Source organism: Monodelphis domestica, chromosome X (genome assembly GCF_027887165.1).
Source record: "Monodelphis domestica isolate mMonDom1 chromosome X, mMonDom1.pri, whole genome shotgun sequence".
Lineage (NCBI taxonomy): Eukaryota > Metazoa > Chordata > Mammalia > Didelphimorphia > Didelphidae > Monodelphis > Monodelphis domestica.
Genome location: NC_077235.1, coordinates 25,211,421 through 25,225,937, shown reverse-complemented (window position 1 = coordinate 25,225,937; position 14,517 = coordinate 25,211,421). Strand labels below are relative to the sequence as shown.

Here is a 14,517-nt window from a genome sequence, read left to right as displayed (position 1 = left end):
AACGTTCACCCCAACCCCTTCCTAAATCCTAGCCATTCAGGGGACAACTGGGTAGCTCAGTGGATTGAGAGCCAGGCCTAGAGACGGAGGTCCTGGGTTCAAATCTGGCCTCAGACACTTCCCAGCTGTGTGACCCTGGGCAAGTCACTTGACCCCCATTGTTTAGCCCTTACCGCTCTTCTACCTTGGAACCAATACACAGTATTGACTCCAAGACGGAAGGTGAGGGTTTAAAAAAAATCCTAGCCCTACTCCAGAAGCTAGCCGAAGTCCGACTTCTTCCATCAAGTGTTCTCCTAGAGTATTCGAACCTACATTGACCTCTTGCTTCTCTCAAGTCATGTGTGTCTCTTATGCCTCCCTAGCTCAACCATGAATGGATGAACAAATGAAACATTAACATTTATTAAGTACTTTCTGTATACAAATCATAGTATGTCATGTGAATATGAATATTATTGGGCAATTACGAAATAACAACTAGAAGAAGAGATATATAGACAGATATATGAATAGATGCAGAATGAAATAAGCTAAATCAGGAAAACAGCATATGCAGAAACCAATTATGGGAACAAACCAATGAGATGAAGCTACATGTTATTTTTTTTAAACCCTCAGCTTCCGTCATAGAATCAATACTTGCATAGGCTCCAAGGCAGAAGAGTGGTAAGGACTAGGCAGTGTGGATAAAGGGACTTGCCCAGGGTCACACGGCTAGGAAGTGTCTGAGGCCAGATTGGAACCCAGGACCTCTCATCTCTGAGCCTAACTCTCCATCCACTGAGTCACCCAGCTGCCCTCTACACATGATCACTATAATGGCCAAGCTTGCAAGTGCAGAAGAAAGAAAGAAATGGATCTCCCTCTTTTCACTGTTGAGGTTATAGAACATGGATATGCACTCCAGTGCAATTAACATGTTGGCACATTTTGCTTGGTTGTTTGGTATTTTGTTTTGTTTTTCACTGTTAAAAAGGACTGAGGAAGTGGTACATTTGGAAATTACTTGTTAAACAAACAAACCCCCATTTCAATGAAAGATCATAGAGCATGGGGGAGCTGCTTTAGGACTGGAACAGTGAAAATAGCCCTGTCTTCATGAAAGGGGACGAGAATGGAATCTGTTAGCTCCATGGCGATTCCAGCTTGACTGTGATTCCTGGGAAAATTCGAGAATGTATTGTTTAAGGGATATTATTCAACATTTATAAAAGGAACTAATGTTCACCAAAAGCCAGATGGCTTTATCCAAGAACAGGTCATGCTAGATTAACCGTTTTGTTGCCAGGGTTGTTAGATGGATAAGGGAATACTATAGCTGTTGTTCACCAAAAATCTACCAACATTTTGCATAACGTCTGCCCCATGTGTTACTGTTCTGGGCAAAATGGGAGATTTTGTGATAGATAATGGGGTGCAGTTAGGTGGACTCCAAAGTGAATGGACCCACCTGAAGAGTCACAATGAATGGCTCTCTATCAGCTTAGGAAGGGGTTCTTAGTGAATTTGTCCATGAATTTGGTTTTTCGCTACTTGAAAACAATTTCACTAGAAGCGGTTTCTTTCATAAGAAGGATCTGTTTCATTTTATGAATTTAAAAACATTGTTCTGAGAAAGGGAATGCAGACTTAAGCAAATGACCAAAGGAATCCAGGACCCAAAGGGGTTGATAACCCCTTACTTGGGTCAAGGTAGCTGGTGGAGTGCCAAGGGGATCTGTACTTGACCTCTGCTGTTTAACATTTTGTAGCAATGACGAGGATGGCGAACTTATCAAATATGCAGATGACACAAAGCCGGGAGGAATAACTAACAGAGGTCAGAACAAGTTGGTCCAAATCTAAGAAGGTGAAATTAATATGGATAAATAGAAAGTTTTTCACCCGAGTTGCAAAAATACAAGGTCAGGGAACAGTTGATCTGAACAGGGACACAGCATAGTGTAGGAAGCAGCTGGGTAACTCAGTGGATGGAGAGCCAGGCCTAGAGACAGGAGGTCCTGGGTTCAAATCTGAATTGAAACACTTCCCAGCTGTGTGACCCTGGGCAAGTCATTTAACCCCCATTGCCTAGTCCTTACCACTCTTCTGCCTTGGAGCCAATTGCAATAGCTTTTGGGGCTTCCAGATAACACTCATAACACTTTTTCCAGTTTATCAATCTTGTCTCTTAAATATTTCAGTTCTCTCCTAATTGTCTCCATGAACTCATTTGTCTCTTCCTCTTTTTCTTTGTTTACTTTTGAAACACATACAGCAGTTTTTCTCAAACTACACAGTGTTGGCTCCAAGACAGAAGGTGAGGGTTTAATAAAAAAAAGCAGAGTGTACTGGTCTAAGGAGGCGACAGTCTCACAGTTGTGTGATTTGGTCAGAACCTTGAATAATATAGTTGGTTCTGAGTACCAGATTTTAGGAAAGACATTGATGATGTAGGGAATTTTCAGAGGATGGTGACCAGGATGGTAAAGGACCCCAAGATCATACCATGTAAAGATCAGCCTAAAGAACTGGAAATTTTCAAATCTGAAAAAGTGAAGATTCACAGTGGAGGGGATATGAAATCTGTTTTCAAGTCATGTGAAAGAATTAGACATTTTAAGTCTAAAGAAGTAAAGTTTGGGTGGGGGGGCATGTTTTCTGTCTTCAGATATTAGAAGGACTGCCATGTGGAAGAATAGTTCTATTACTTTGGCCTTTCTATCGATTTATGTCCCTGAGGACATGAGCTGTTTGGCTTTTGTCTTTGTATCCCCAGTGCCTTGCCCATAGTAGACACTGTGTAACTAGGATTTTGCACCCCTGGACTTCATTTGCCAGATTTCCCTTTTCTTCTCCACATTATGTTCTTACATGTTGGACATAAAAGTTTCTGGAAGTCCACCCTCTCTCGTTCTCTTCTCCCACTTGCACAGTCAGGGAAACCCCTTTTTGCTTAGGCTATCACATTCCTCTACTTCAAGTGGTTATGAATAAATCTTAAAAAGGATAATACTTGGAGTATTGGATATTAATTTTTAATCTTACAACACTAAATAAATATTGGCTCAAATTGAATTCTCTTTGCCCCAGGCTACAGAACTAAGGACATTGGGTTGTCCAAAAGAGGCAAGCGTTGGCTTGGTTTAAGGGCAAACTTTCCAACAAGTAGAACTGCATCAAAATGCACTGGACTACCTCTGCAAATGCAATGGGCTTGCCCTCTCAATGAAGGACCTCTTGGTGGGTCATAGAGGTCCTTCTTGTTAAGAGATGAGTTGCTAGAAGTCCTCAGAAATGCCTCCTTACTCTGAGATTCCGAGATAAAAGGAACAATGCTCGCCAATATATTAAATCATAGGATCATTGAATTTCCGAGCTGGAACATCAAAGCTCATCTAGAGGGAACCATGTTCCAGTGAGCTATAATAATCAATTACCAAGCATTTCTTAAGTGCCTGTCATCAGTAAATCCTTGTTACACTGGTATCTCTATCTCCTACTCTCCTAGGCACTAGGGGACACAGAGAAAGCAAGCCAGCCAGTCTCTCCATCCCCTGAAGGAGTTTCTAGTCTCTTCATTGGTGGCCTTGTAGAAAAGTTGCCTTCTCCAATGGCTGCTCTGATGATATAGAATAATGTTCTCCCAGGAGGAAGAACAAGGTGGGTACTTGGAGCAGGTCTTTGGCTTATGGAGGCAAATGCCTAAAATCATTCATTTTTTCTGTTGTAATGGATACATTGGAGCAGCCAGGTGGTACATTGGATAGAGTGCCTGGCCTAGAGTCAGGATAACTCATCTTCCTGAGTTCAAATCTGCCCTCAGACACTTCCTAGCTATGTGAACCTGGGCAAGTCACTTAACTCTATTTGCCTTGGTTGGCTCACCTGTAAAACGAACTGGAGAAGGAAATGACAAACCACTCTAATGTCTTTGCCAGGAAAACTACAACCTGACTGAATAGATAAATCAAGATTGTTTTCATTTTCTGTTTATAATACCAAAAAATCTAATACAGAATAAAAGATGAAGCATTTTCCTGAATTGCTGAAATGATACAATTTTTTTAAAACCCTTCACCTTCTGGAAGAAGAGTGGTCAGGGCTGAGCAATGGGGATTAAGTGACTTGCCCAGGGTCACACAGCTAGGAAGTAGCCAAGGCTTAGATTGGGAAGCCAGGATCTCCTGTCTCTAGGCCTGGCTCTTAATCCTCTGAGCCACCCAGCTGCCCCCTCCTTCCTTTTAAAAAATATTCTTAAAACTAGATTTAAACAATTGGAAAAACATTGATTGCTCATGGGTAGGATGAGCTAACATAATAAAAATGACAATAGTACCCAAACTTATTTGCTTATTTAGTGCCATACCCATTTAACTACCAAAAAACTTTTTTTACTGAATTAGAAAAAAACTATAGCAAAGTTCATTTGCAGGAACAAAAGATCAAGGATATCCAGGGAAATTATGAAAAAAATGTGAAGGAAGGTGGTCTTGCAGTCCCAGATCTCAAACTATACTATAAAGCAGTGGTCATCAAAACAATATGGTCCTGGCTAGGAGACAGAAAGGAGGATCAGTGGGATAGATTTGGGGTAAGTGACCTCAGCAAGACAGTCTATGATAAATGCAAAGATCCCAGTTTTGGGGACCAAAACCCACTATTTGATAAAAATTGCTGGGAAAATTGGAAGACAGCGTGGGAGAGATTAGGTTTGGATCAACATCTCACACCCTACACCAAGATAAACTCAGAATGGGTGAGTGACCTGAATATAAAGAAGGAAACTATAAGTAAATGAGGTGAACACAGAATAGTATACATGTCAGATCTTTGGAAAAGAAAAAATTTTAAAACCATGCAAGACTTAGAAAGAGTAACAAAATGTAAAATCAATAATTTTGATTACATTAAATTAAAAAGGTTTTGATCAAACAAAACCAATACAACCAAAAATAGAAGAGAAACAACAAATTGGGAAACAATATTCATAACAAAAAACTCTGACAATGGTTTAATTACTCAAATTTATAAAGAGCTAAATCAATTGTACAAAAAAATCAAGCCATTCTCCAATTGATAAATGAGCAAGGGACATGAACAGGCAGTTTTCAGTCAAAGAAATCAAAACTATTAATAAGCACATGAAAAGGTGTTCTAAATCTCTTATAATCAGAGAGCTGCAAATCAAAACAACTCTGAGGTATCACCTCACACCTAGCAGATTGGCTAACATAACAGCTATGGAAAGTAATGAATGCTGAAGGGGGTGTGGCAAGGTTGGGACATTAATGCATTGCTGGTGGAGTTGTGAACTGATCCAACCATTCTGGAAACCAATTTGGAACTATGTCCAAAGGGCAATAAAAGACTGTCTGCCCTTTGATCCAGCCATAGCACTGCTGAGTTTGTACCCCAAAGAGATAATAAGGAAAAAGACTTGTACAAGAATATTCATAGCTGCACTCTTTGTGGTGGCAAAAAAAAATTGGAAAATGAGGGGATGCCCTTCCATTGGGGAATGGCTGAACAAAGTGTGGTATCTGTTGGTGATGGAATACTGTTGTGCTCAAGGGAATAATGGACTGGAGGGATTCCATGTGAACTGGAATGACCTCCAGGAATTGATGCAGAGTGAAAGGAACAGAACCAGGAAAACATTGTACACAGAGCCTGGTACACTGTGGTACAATTGAATGTAATGGAGTTCTCCATTAGTGGCAATGCAGTGATCCTGAACAACTTGGAGGGATCTATGAGAAAGAACACTATTCACATTCAGAGGAAACACTGTGGGAGTAGAAACACTGAAGAAAACCAACTGCCTGAATACATGGGTCCAGGGGATATGGTTGGGGATGTAGACTCTAAATGAGCATCCTAATGCAAACACCAACAACATGGAAATAGGTTTTGATCAAGGACACACGTAATACCCAATGAAATTACGCATTGGCTTCGGGAAGGGTGGGTAGAGGGGAAGGAGGGAAATAATGTGATTATTGTAACCAAGGAATAATGTTCTAAATTGACTAAATAAAAAAATTAAATTAGAAAATATTCTTACCTTCCATCTTAGAATCAATATTGTATATTGGTTCCAAGGCAGAAGAGTGGTAAGGGCTAGGCAATGGGGGTCAAGTGACTTGCCCGGGACCACAGAGCTAGGAAGTAGCCAAGGCTTAGATTGGGAAGCCAGGAACTCCTGTCTCTAGGCCTGGCTCTCCATCCACTGAGCCACCCAGCTGCCCCTTCTTTCCATTTTAAGAACACATTCTTGTCTTTCACCTTAGAATCAATACTGTGTATTGACTCCAAGGCAGAAGAGTGGTAAGGGCCAGGCAATGGGGGTTAAATGACTTACCCAGGGTCACACAGCTGGGAAGTGTCTGAGGTTAGATTTGAACCCAGGACCTCCTGTCTCTGCACCTGGCTCTCAATCCACTGAGCCACCCAGCTGCCCCCAAACTATACAATCTTATAATGCTACTATGGAGTAGCATTGTATGTGATTGTTCTAATGCTGCTGCCTGCTAGGGGGTACACATCGTTGACCCAAATAAATGGTTTCTCTTCTCCAGATTCCAGCAACTCCACAGGCAATAAAAGTATATTCTACTAATAAAACCGTATACTTTCTAAGCATGTTGAATTCTGTTTTTGTTCCAGTGAAGGGCCTTAAGGCAGGACTAAATCAACAACCAAAAGAGTGAGAGAAGAAATGAGACCAAGCCGGCATGTGGAAAGTAGCAGGTAGCATCATGAGGCAGTGTTGAAGTTTGAAAATGGAGTGGGAAGAAGCTAGATGGAGAGTGTGGTAAAGGTAAGAAAATAGAAACAATTCCAGTTTGGTTCAATGCCTGCCCTACGTATGCTTTGGTAGAAAGAGCACTGGACTGGGCAATCACAGGGCCTGGCTGGGGCCAAATCCTGGCTCCTCTTGGGCAAATCTCTTCCCCTCACTGGGCCTCAGTTTCGTTGGGTGGAAAATAAGAGAGTTTGGCCTGCTATTCTCTGGGACGACTTCTAGCTTTCAATCCGATCATCCTGTCCCGAGATAATTGGGGGAAGCCTAACCTTCCCAGATTATCACAAGGACTCAAAAAGCAAAAGCTAGGCTAGCTTAGGACGAAAAGAATGAGGCTTGCTAAGAGGCAGGCGATCGTCCTCCTTCCTCAGCAAAAACAGGGCAGCCTACATGTTGCTTTATTTCCTCGGATCGAGACATCTTATCTCTTTTTGCTCAACTCTTTTCTTTGTTACAAGAGAATGTTCAGTTCTGGAGAGGAGGAGCGGGGGACACTGTGCTATGTCCAGAAATGAAGATCTCAGAACAAGTACACGTCACCCTTAACTATTCACATATTGATTTTTCCCATCACTTTCTTCATGTTGATGGACCTTCCCCTCCCCGTCACCTGGGTAACTTGGCAAAACCCATGGATTTCTTCTCAGAATCCTATAGAAAATGGAGAGAATTATAAAGAAAACCTATTATACTAAAATACATGTATAACGCAGATCAAGTTGCCAGCCAGCACTGGGACAGGGAAGGGAAGGAGGGAGATAAGTTTGCTCATATAACTTAGGAAAACTCGTGTGGAAATGTGTTGTAATGTAATTGGTAATAAATAAGTAAATTGAAAGTACACAGTTATTAGAATATTTGAAAGAATCAAGTTCATGGCTTTCAGGTTAAGAATCTCTCATAAAACAACTCTAGGTGGTTCAGTAGATTGAGAGCCAGGTCTAAAGACATGGGAAGTCCTGGGTTCAAATTTAGCCTCCAGTACTTCCTAACTACATCACTTAATCCCCATCACCTAGCTCTTACCAGTCTTGTGCCTTGGAACCAATACACAGTATTAATTCTAAAACAAAGATAAGGGTTAATAAAAAGCAACTCTTCACCTCAGTCTGGTTTCTCTCTCTTTTTTTTTAAACCCTCACCTTCTGTCTTGTAATCACTACTGTGTATTGGCTCCAAGGCAGAAGAGTGGTCAGGGCTAGGCAATGGGGGTTAAGTGAGTCACCCAGGGTCACACAGCTGGGAAGTGTCTGAGGCCAGATCGGAACCCAGGATCTACTGTCTCTAGGCCTGGTTCTCCATCCACTGAACTACCCAGCTTCCCCCTTGGTTTCTCTTTGATGCTCAAAATATTTCCAGGTCACCTCCCCTGCCTTTACTTGATGTGTCCTAAGAAACTGCAAATCATTTTAATATCAGCCTAAGCTGATGTTTTAGATGATCCATTCCACTGGCCCCTTTGTTAATAGAAATCATCAAGAGTTTAACATACTACCATGTATCAACAGGGTAGAGAAAGTGGGATGGGGGTGGGGGGCAGTTATAGTAAAAAAATGACCATATCTCCCCAGGCAATCAGATCCAAGACATACTCAAATTCATCCAGTTTGTCTCAGATGAAGCAACACTACATGAGCATAAGACCAGTGTTTCTTCATGCATGAGTTTGTCTCTGGTCCTCAGCAAAGTGTGTTCCACTCTAATTGGGTGGACTCGTCTTGAACAGGAAGAGGGTAAACCATTTCAGCAAAATGGCCACTCCCCGTCAACTCCCCTTTCCTGGCATTTTTCCTTTGCATTCTCCCATCTTGCTTTCCCTACTTTCCCTTTTGACTCCTTTTCTCCTCTTCTTTTCTCTTCTGCCCTTGGCTGCCAGAGGCATCTAATCTAAGAGGCACTGCCTAGACGCACCAGTGATGCTTAGGACAAAGAGGATGACTAACATCTGGAAAGTCCTTGGGCTTGTGCAATAAAATGTACAAAGGTGGCCAACTGGAAGCCAATCATAGCCCCTGCTTAGGTCATATTTATGCTATTTATAGGACCTGGCGCTATCAGGAATAAACCAAGAAGTTAACTAGTAATTTGTCCAAGGAAGTGCTGAAAGAGAAGGACATTCAGAAGCCCCACTCATTAATTGTGTGCGTACAGTATCAGGATTCTTCTACGGCTCTTAGTGGGGAGGATTTGCTTGGGTCTTCTAGCCTGGATTTGTGCCTTCAAAATGGTGTCTGGAAACTCCATCCTGGCCCAGATTTTGCTGGTCTCCTGCAGTTTTCTGACTGTCCATTGTTCTCAATGGAACAATTCTCAACGTAAGAAACTTTTTTTAACACTCTCTGTTACCAGTGGGTAGAAATAGGGAGGGTGCATTTTACAGTAAGAAAAGATTAAGGCCAGGATTGGTAACAAAAAGAACAAAGCGGGGTTGGTGGTCTTCCCTGATGGTATTAATGTTGCTAGTAGTAATAGTAACTTCCTGAAGTTGCCATTGTCCGGAGCAAAAAAGATCTTTATTTCTGGATGGAATGATTAAAAAGGTCTCCTTGTGTCCATGGTCGGATCCTGTGGACCATCAAGAGAAATTTAGTTACATTTCTGTCGTAACATTGTCCGAGATCGTCTTGGGGACTTTCTGAACGATTTGTTTTTCAGACTCCACATTCAGTACGAAAGGAAAGAGCAATATTTTTTTAATTGGAGGGCGGAGTGTGTAAACTGACAAAATGGGAACAGGACTCAGAAAGAAAGCAGATAGAGCAATAAATTATCTCAGCCCATTTATGTCCGAAATATCTCTAAGCATGGCGCTCTCTTTAAGAATCTGCATTTTGAAAGCAGCAGTTGTTCAAGTACCGTCCGCAGCTGCTCTGGGTACATGGCGTGTCCTCAATAAATACTCACAAATTGAATGTTACTTAGAATATGACAGTGTTTTGACTGAGTTTCTGGAATGAATGAATGAATGACACACTTATGATGTTTAATAGAAAGTGGTTATGACTTCATTGGTGTCTCCACTTACCTGATTAATTAGCACTGGTGCTGGTGGTTGGTAATGACTGAGGAAGGGAGGTGAACAATGAGGTCTTTCACTTGGCTAAAATAATCTACACACCCAGGTTTGCGTCCTTCTGTTCTCAAGGACTGAACTCTCACCCAAAATACCATTGGTGGGGTCTGTTAGCCTTTTGCTTTTTTAAAACAATTATTAATCTAGTGTAATCGGTGTGTGTCGTGTTCTACATTCAGGAAAAAAGTGCCAAATGAAGGGGAAAAATTCTTCCTCTCATTTGTTTCTTTAAACCCTCACCTTCTGCCTTAGAATCAATACTTGTATTGGTTCCAAGGCAGAAGGGTGATAAGGGCTAGGCAATGGGGGTTAAGTGACTTGCCCAGGGTCACACAGCTGGTTAGTGTCTGAGGCCGGATTTAAACCTAGGACCTCCCATCTCTAGGCCTGGCTCTCAGTCCACTGAGCCACCCAGCTGCCCCCTCTTCCTCTCATTTAGATATAGTATATTAAGTCTAATTACTGTCTCACTCTTCCCCCACCCCAGCTGCTCTGGAGTTAGGGGCATGTTGGGCAAAAGACTATCCAGAACCTCCAAGAAGGCTCATTTGGATTTCAATTGGGTCAGAATCAAAATAAGTTTCCCTTTCATGTGAATAGCATATCTTTGTGTCTACAAAATAGTATTTCATGTATATATAAACTGACTAGTTCTCACAGGGCTGTCCTGGCAACCTAGAACCAAGTATGGAAGGAACTTCAGTGCCTCCGAGGCTCCAGAGCTCTTGGTGGGGCAAAAAACACCCTGGAAACAAGACAAGTGTGATATCTTTGTGGTTCGAATTCTTGTTTTGGCTGTCCTCCTGCCATGTCAGATCCAAAGTGATGGGAACGAATCTCATTTAGGAGAAGGGGCTCCTTGAAATGGGCCCCTAAACACTTCCTTTCTTTAAAGAGCCCTGGAATCAGAATCAGAACACTTGGGTTCAAAGCTTAGCTCCACTGGGTGAGTTTGATCAGTTGACTTCAACTCTTAGAGCCTCAGTTTCCTCATCTGTAAAATGAGAGTCATTATAGCAACTCTGACTACCTCACAGGATAGGCAGGAGGATCAGATAAGGTTTATGGGAAAGCACTTTGTGGTATTATTGTGTTTTCATATTCTTAAATGTAAGTTATTTTTGGACCACTTACATGTTAGATGTGTCTGTAGTCTTTGTTAAATATTGTTGAGTGCTTTTTAAGGTGGGTTGTGGTTTTTGTCCCCTCATTTACAGCAAACTGCACATCTCTGGATGACTTTGCTGACTGCCTAGGAGATGTAGATGGCTTCTGTCCCAAAGGTATTCCTTGTGCGTGCAAAGATGAAGTACCTTTTTGCAAGTAAGTTTTCCTCCAATCCGCACAACCATCTTCCTGAAATAGGTTGTAACCAATCATTTTCCATGGCCTCATTTAGTCCCTCTATTCAAACATACAGTCCCCTGTCTTATGATGACATCTCCTCTCTGTTTGGTATAATTGAACTCTGTAACAAATATGCGGAACCATTGCTTCAATCCATTTTCCCAGTTGTGTCCCAATATGGAAGCCCCAGTGACACTGACTTCTCTTGGCCTTCAAGGTATCAGCAGTGTGCAGCGCCCCTTAGACAATATTATGTGCCTTCCTGTTCTCTCTCTGGGTACAGTTCTCACCCATCCCAGATCTTCCGGGACTCGCTAGCTTCCCAGAAAAGAGAGTACGTATCTTTTTCATCAGGCTTTGTCAAGCTATGCATACGAATTTTGGGCTCCACATTTCTCAGTTAACAGTCTGACACAGTCCAAAGAATAATGGATTTGAGTTAGCAATCCTGCGTTCAGATCTCACTTCTCTTGCTCCCTCTATGCTTTAGACAAGTCAGATTTCGTGGGGCTCAGTCCATCAAGGGGCTAGACTAGATGATGTCCAAGATCCCATCAAGCTCTGAATCTTCAGACCTACAAGAAACTAAAGGGATTAGTGGTCCTCCTCCTTCTGTGCAGTATAAATCAAGTGATATTTTAAATACTCCAACAGAGTTTGTTGTTTAATATAAACATGCAGGGAATTGTTTTGCAAATCAAACATGCATCACCTAAATTTATTATTTTTTTTTAGTTTGTATTTGAATTATTTATAGTTTTTACATGTTTATTTAAAGTAAAGTAGGTTTGTATAGATTCCCAGAATCACCTCATTGGATGTACTTCCTCATAGGGTGCTTTTCTAACCAACCCTGACCAGGAATCACCTCTTGTTAACATCCTTGATTTATGGCCATCCAGCTTCCACTTGAATACCTCCTGTAGGAGGGACTCCCTTATTTATTTTCTAATTCCATTTTGGGATCTCTCCTCACATCAATCCCAAATCTGCCTCTCTGCAACTCCTCCCCATTACTCCTACTTCTGCCCTCTGAGGCCAAAGAAGACTAATCCCACTTCCACATGACAGATTTCCAAATACTTGAACATAGCCATCATGTCCCTGCTTAACTATTTGAGCTGGAAAAGGCTTGCTGATATCTCTTGTTAAAACATGAATCTACCCTTTGTCTATGTATTTTTCCTTGTTTTCAGGTCATAGGGTCATATATCTAGAGCCAGAAAATCTCCAAGGCCACCTTGTCCTAACTTCTCTTTTTACAAGTGAGGAAAATAAGGCCTGTTTAACCTATTTTACCAAATTGCCTAAGGTCACACAGCTAGTAAGTGGAAGATCCAAGATTTGAACCTGGGTCTTTTGACTCTAGACCTAGTTTACCCTTCCTAGTGTAAGAACACCAAATAGCTTTCATTTGAAAGTTGTTAGAATTCTTAGAAAATACTTTTTATTCACTCAAAAGCTTAAGAGTGAGTTGGTCAAATGATGGAAGAAAAGATTGGCAATACCCACTTGTGAAAAGGAGTGGTTTTATGAAAGAAATGAGCAGTACTCAAAAGAGAGGGTAGTTTGGTCTAAGACTGACCCTGATTACCCTTCTCCCCCTTCTTTATCGTCACTCCTATAATGTCCTAAACATACTTCAGGGCCTTTCCTTCATTAACACAGATGACAGCCCCTTTCTATTTGAATGGAGGAACTTCTACAGTTGATGTGGCCAAAATATTCATTCCCTATGGCCATCCCAATGTTAATGAACCTCTGTGAGTCAAGCTCAACTGGCGTTTGTATGGTAGACCATCTCTTAGCCTAGACACAGTTGAGTAGGACCTCTCTGCTTTTGTGCTTTGTTGGCACAGTCATTGAGAAGCATCTACCATGTGTAACCATCGGAGGAGGATTTGAGCCTATCATTTATTTTTCAGATTTTAGTGACTGTTCATCCCTAGAGTCTGCCTGTAGATTTTTAGTGTGCCTCCTTTGAAGCTCTTATCCCAAGAAATATACCGTATCTAATACAGAGGTCCAACTTAATTCATTGCCTAACCTTAGTTCACAACCCATAACTTCTCTGTCTTACTTTGTTCTTGTTTGTGGATTAATCATACAAAAAGCACTTTGAGTTCTTTGAATGGTGGTTCCCAGGATATTTTAGGAACTCTTTTATTACTAACAATTATACAACTCATTATTTGAAGTAATCTTTAGCCAGTTTTACTACAGTAATCATTGCAAGAAATCATGAAGCCCTGCTGAGTCCTTATCTAATCTCAGTTGTATACTCCTTGCAACAATGCATTTTTTCTACTCCTCCCTGAACTTTTCTCTCTCCCACCCACCACCATGACTGTTCCAGATTTCCTTTTCTATCTTCATCCTTCCCTTCCTTTTCCCGGATCCTCTCCCACACAGAGGCCATTTGCTGAGAGCTTCCTCTTCAGCCTTTTCCTCCTCTCTCATCCCTCTGACATCAGCCTCCACCATCTCCTCTGTACGCCAGTCTCCACTGAAGACGTGGTCCTTCTCCTTTCCAAGGTCAACTGCTGTAGGTGTACCCTTGATTGCATCCCTTCCTATGTTTTTCAGTTGATTGCTCTCTATCATCTATACTCTCTCTCTAATCTCCAATCTCTTCTTATCTACTAATTTCTTCCCTGCTATCTATAAGTATGTCCAAGTGTCCCCAGCCATTCCAAACCCTCACTAGGATTGTACCATGCCCTCTGAGTATCATCGTATGTTTATGTCATCCTCTCCTTCCTCAGCTAAACTTCTTGAAAAAGTCATCCACTCCTTCTCTTCTAAACCCTCAACAATGTGACTGCCAAGACCCCCTTCAAAGTTCCCAATCATTTCTTAAGTGCCAAATCTAATGACCCTTTCTCCTTCCTAATCCTTCCTGACCTTTCTACAGATTTTGACATTGTTGACCACCCTCACCTCCTGTATATTATCTCCTCTCTGGGTTTTTGTGACACTGTTCTCTCTTCCTTCCTTTCTGACCACTCGTTCTTCATCTCCTATGCTGGGTCTTCATTAATTATGGGTGATTTGGACCCTCTTCTCTTTTCTCTTTATACTTTCTCACTTGGTGATCTCACTACCTGTCACTAAACCCACCTCAAACTCAACATTTTTAAATCAGAATGTTATCTTTCTTCTAAACCCACCCCTCTTTTGAATGGGTTCCCCATTATTGTTGCAGGTACCACTACCATCCTTGCTGTCACCCAGATTTGCACCCTCCATGTTATCTTTGACTTTTCACTGTCACTCATTCCACTTATCTTATCAGTTGCCAAATCTT

The 14,517-nt window shown here is 41.6% G+C and overlaps 1 protein-coding gene across 8 annotated transcripts in view; it reads left to right on the top strand.

Moving 5' to 3' along the window:
- The window catches only part of ZNF711 (zinc finger protein 711), a 117,030-nt gene that overhangs the window by 6,003 nt on the left and 96,510 nt on the right, over positions 1-14,517 (top strand). For 2 of the 8 annotated variants that reach the window (XM_056808964.1, XM_003342287.4), the window contains exons 1-2: positions 8,948-9,105; positions 11,081-11,186. In XM_056808964.1, the coding sequence (XP_056664942.1) occupies positions 9,015-9,105; positions 11,081-11,186 (197 nt within the window). In that variant the 5' untranslated portion in view covers positions 8,948-9,014. Of the gene's footprint in view, positions 1-6,651; positions 6,806-8,947; positions 9,106-11,080; positions 11,187-14,517 lie in introns of those variants that run through there. The other 6 variants (XM_016426752.2, XM_056808965.1, XM_007507411.3 and 3 more) reach the window with 6 other exon arrangements.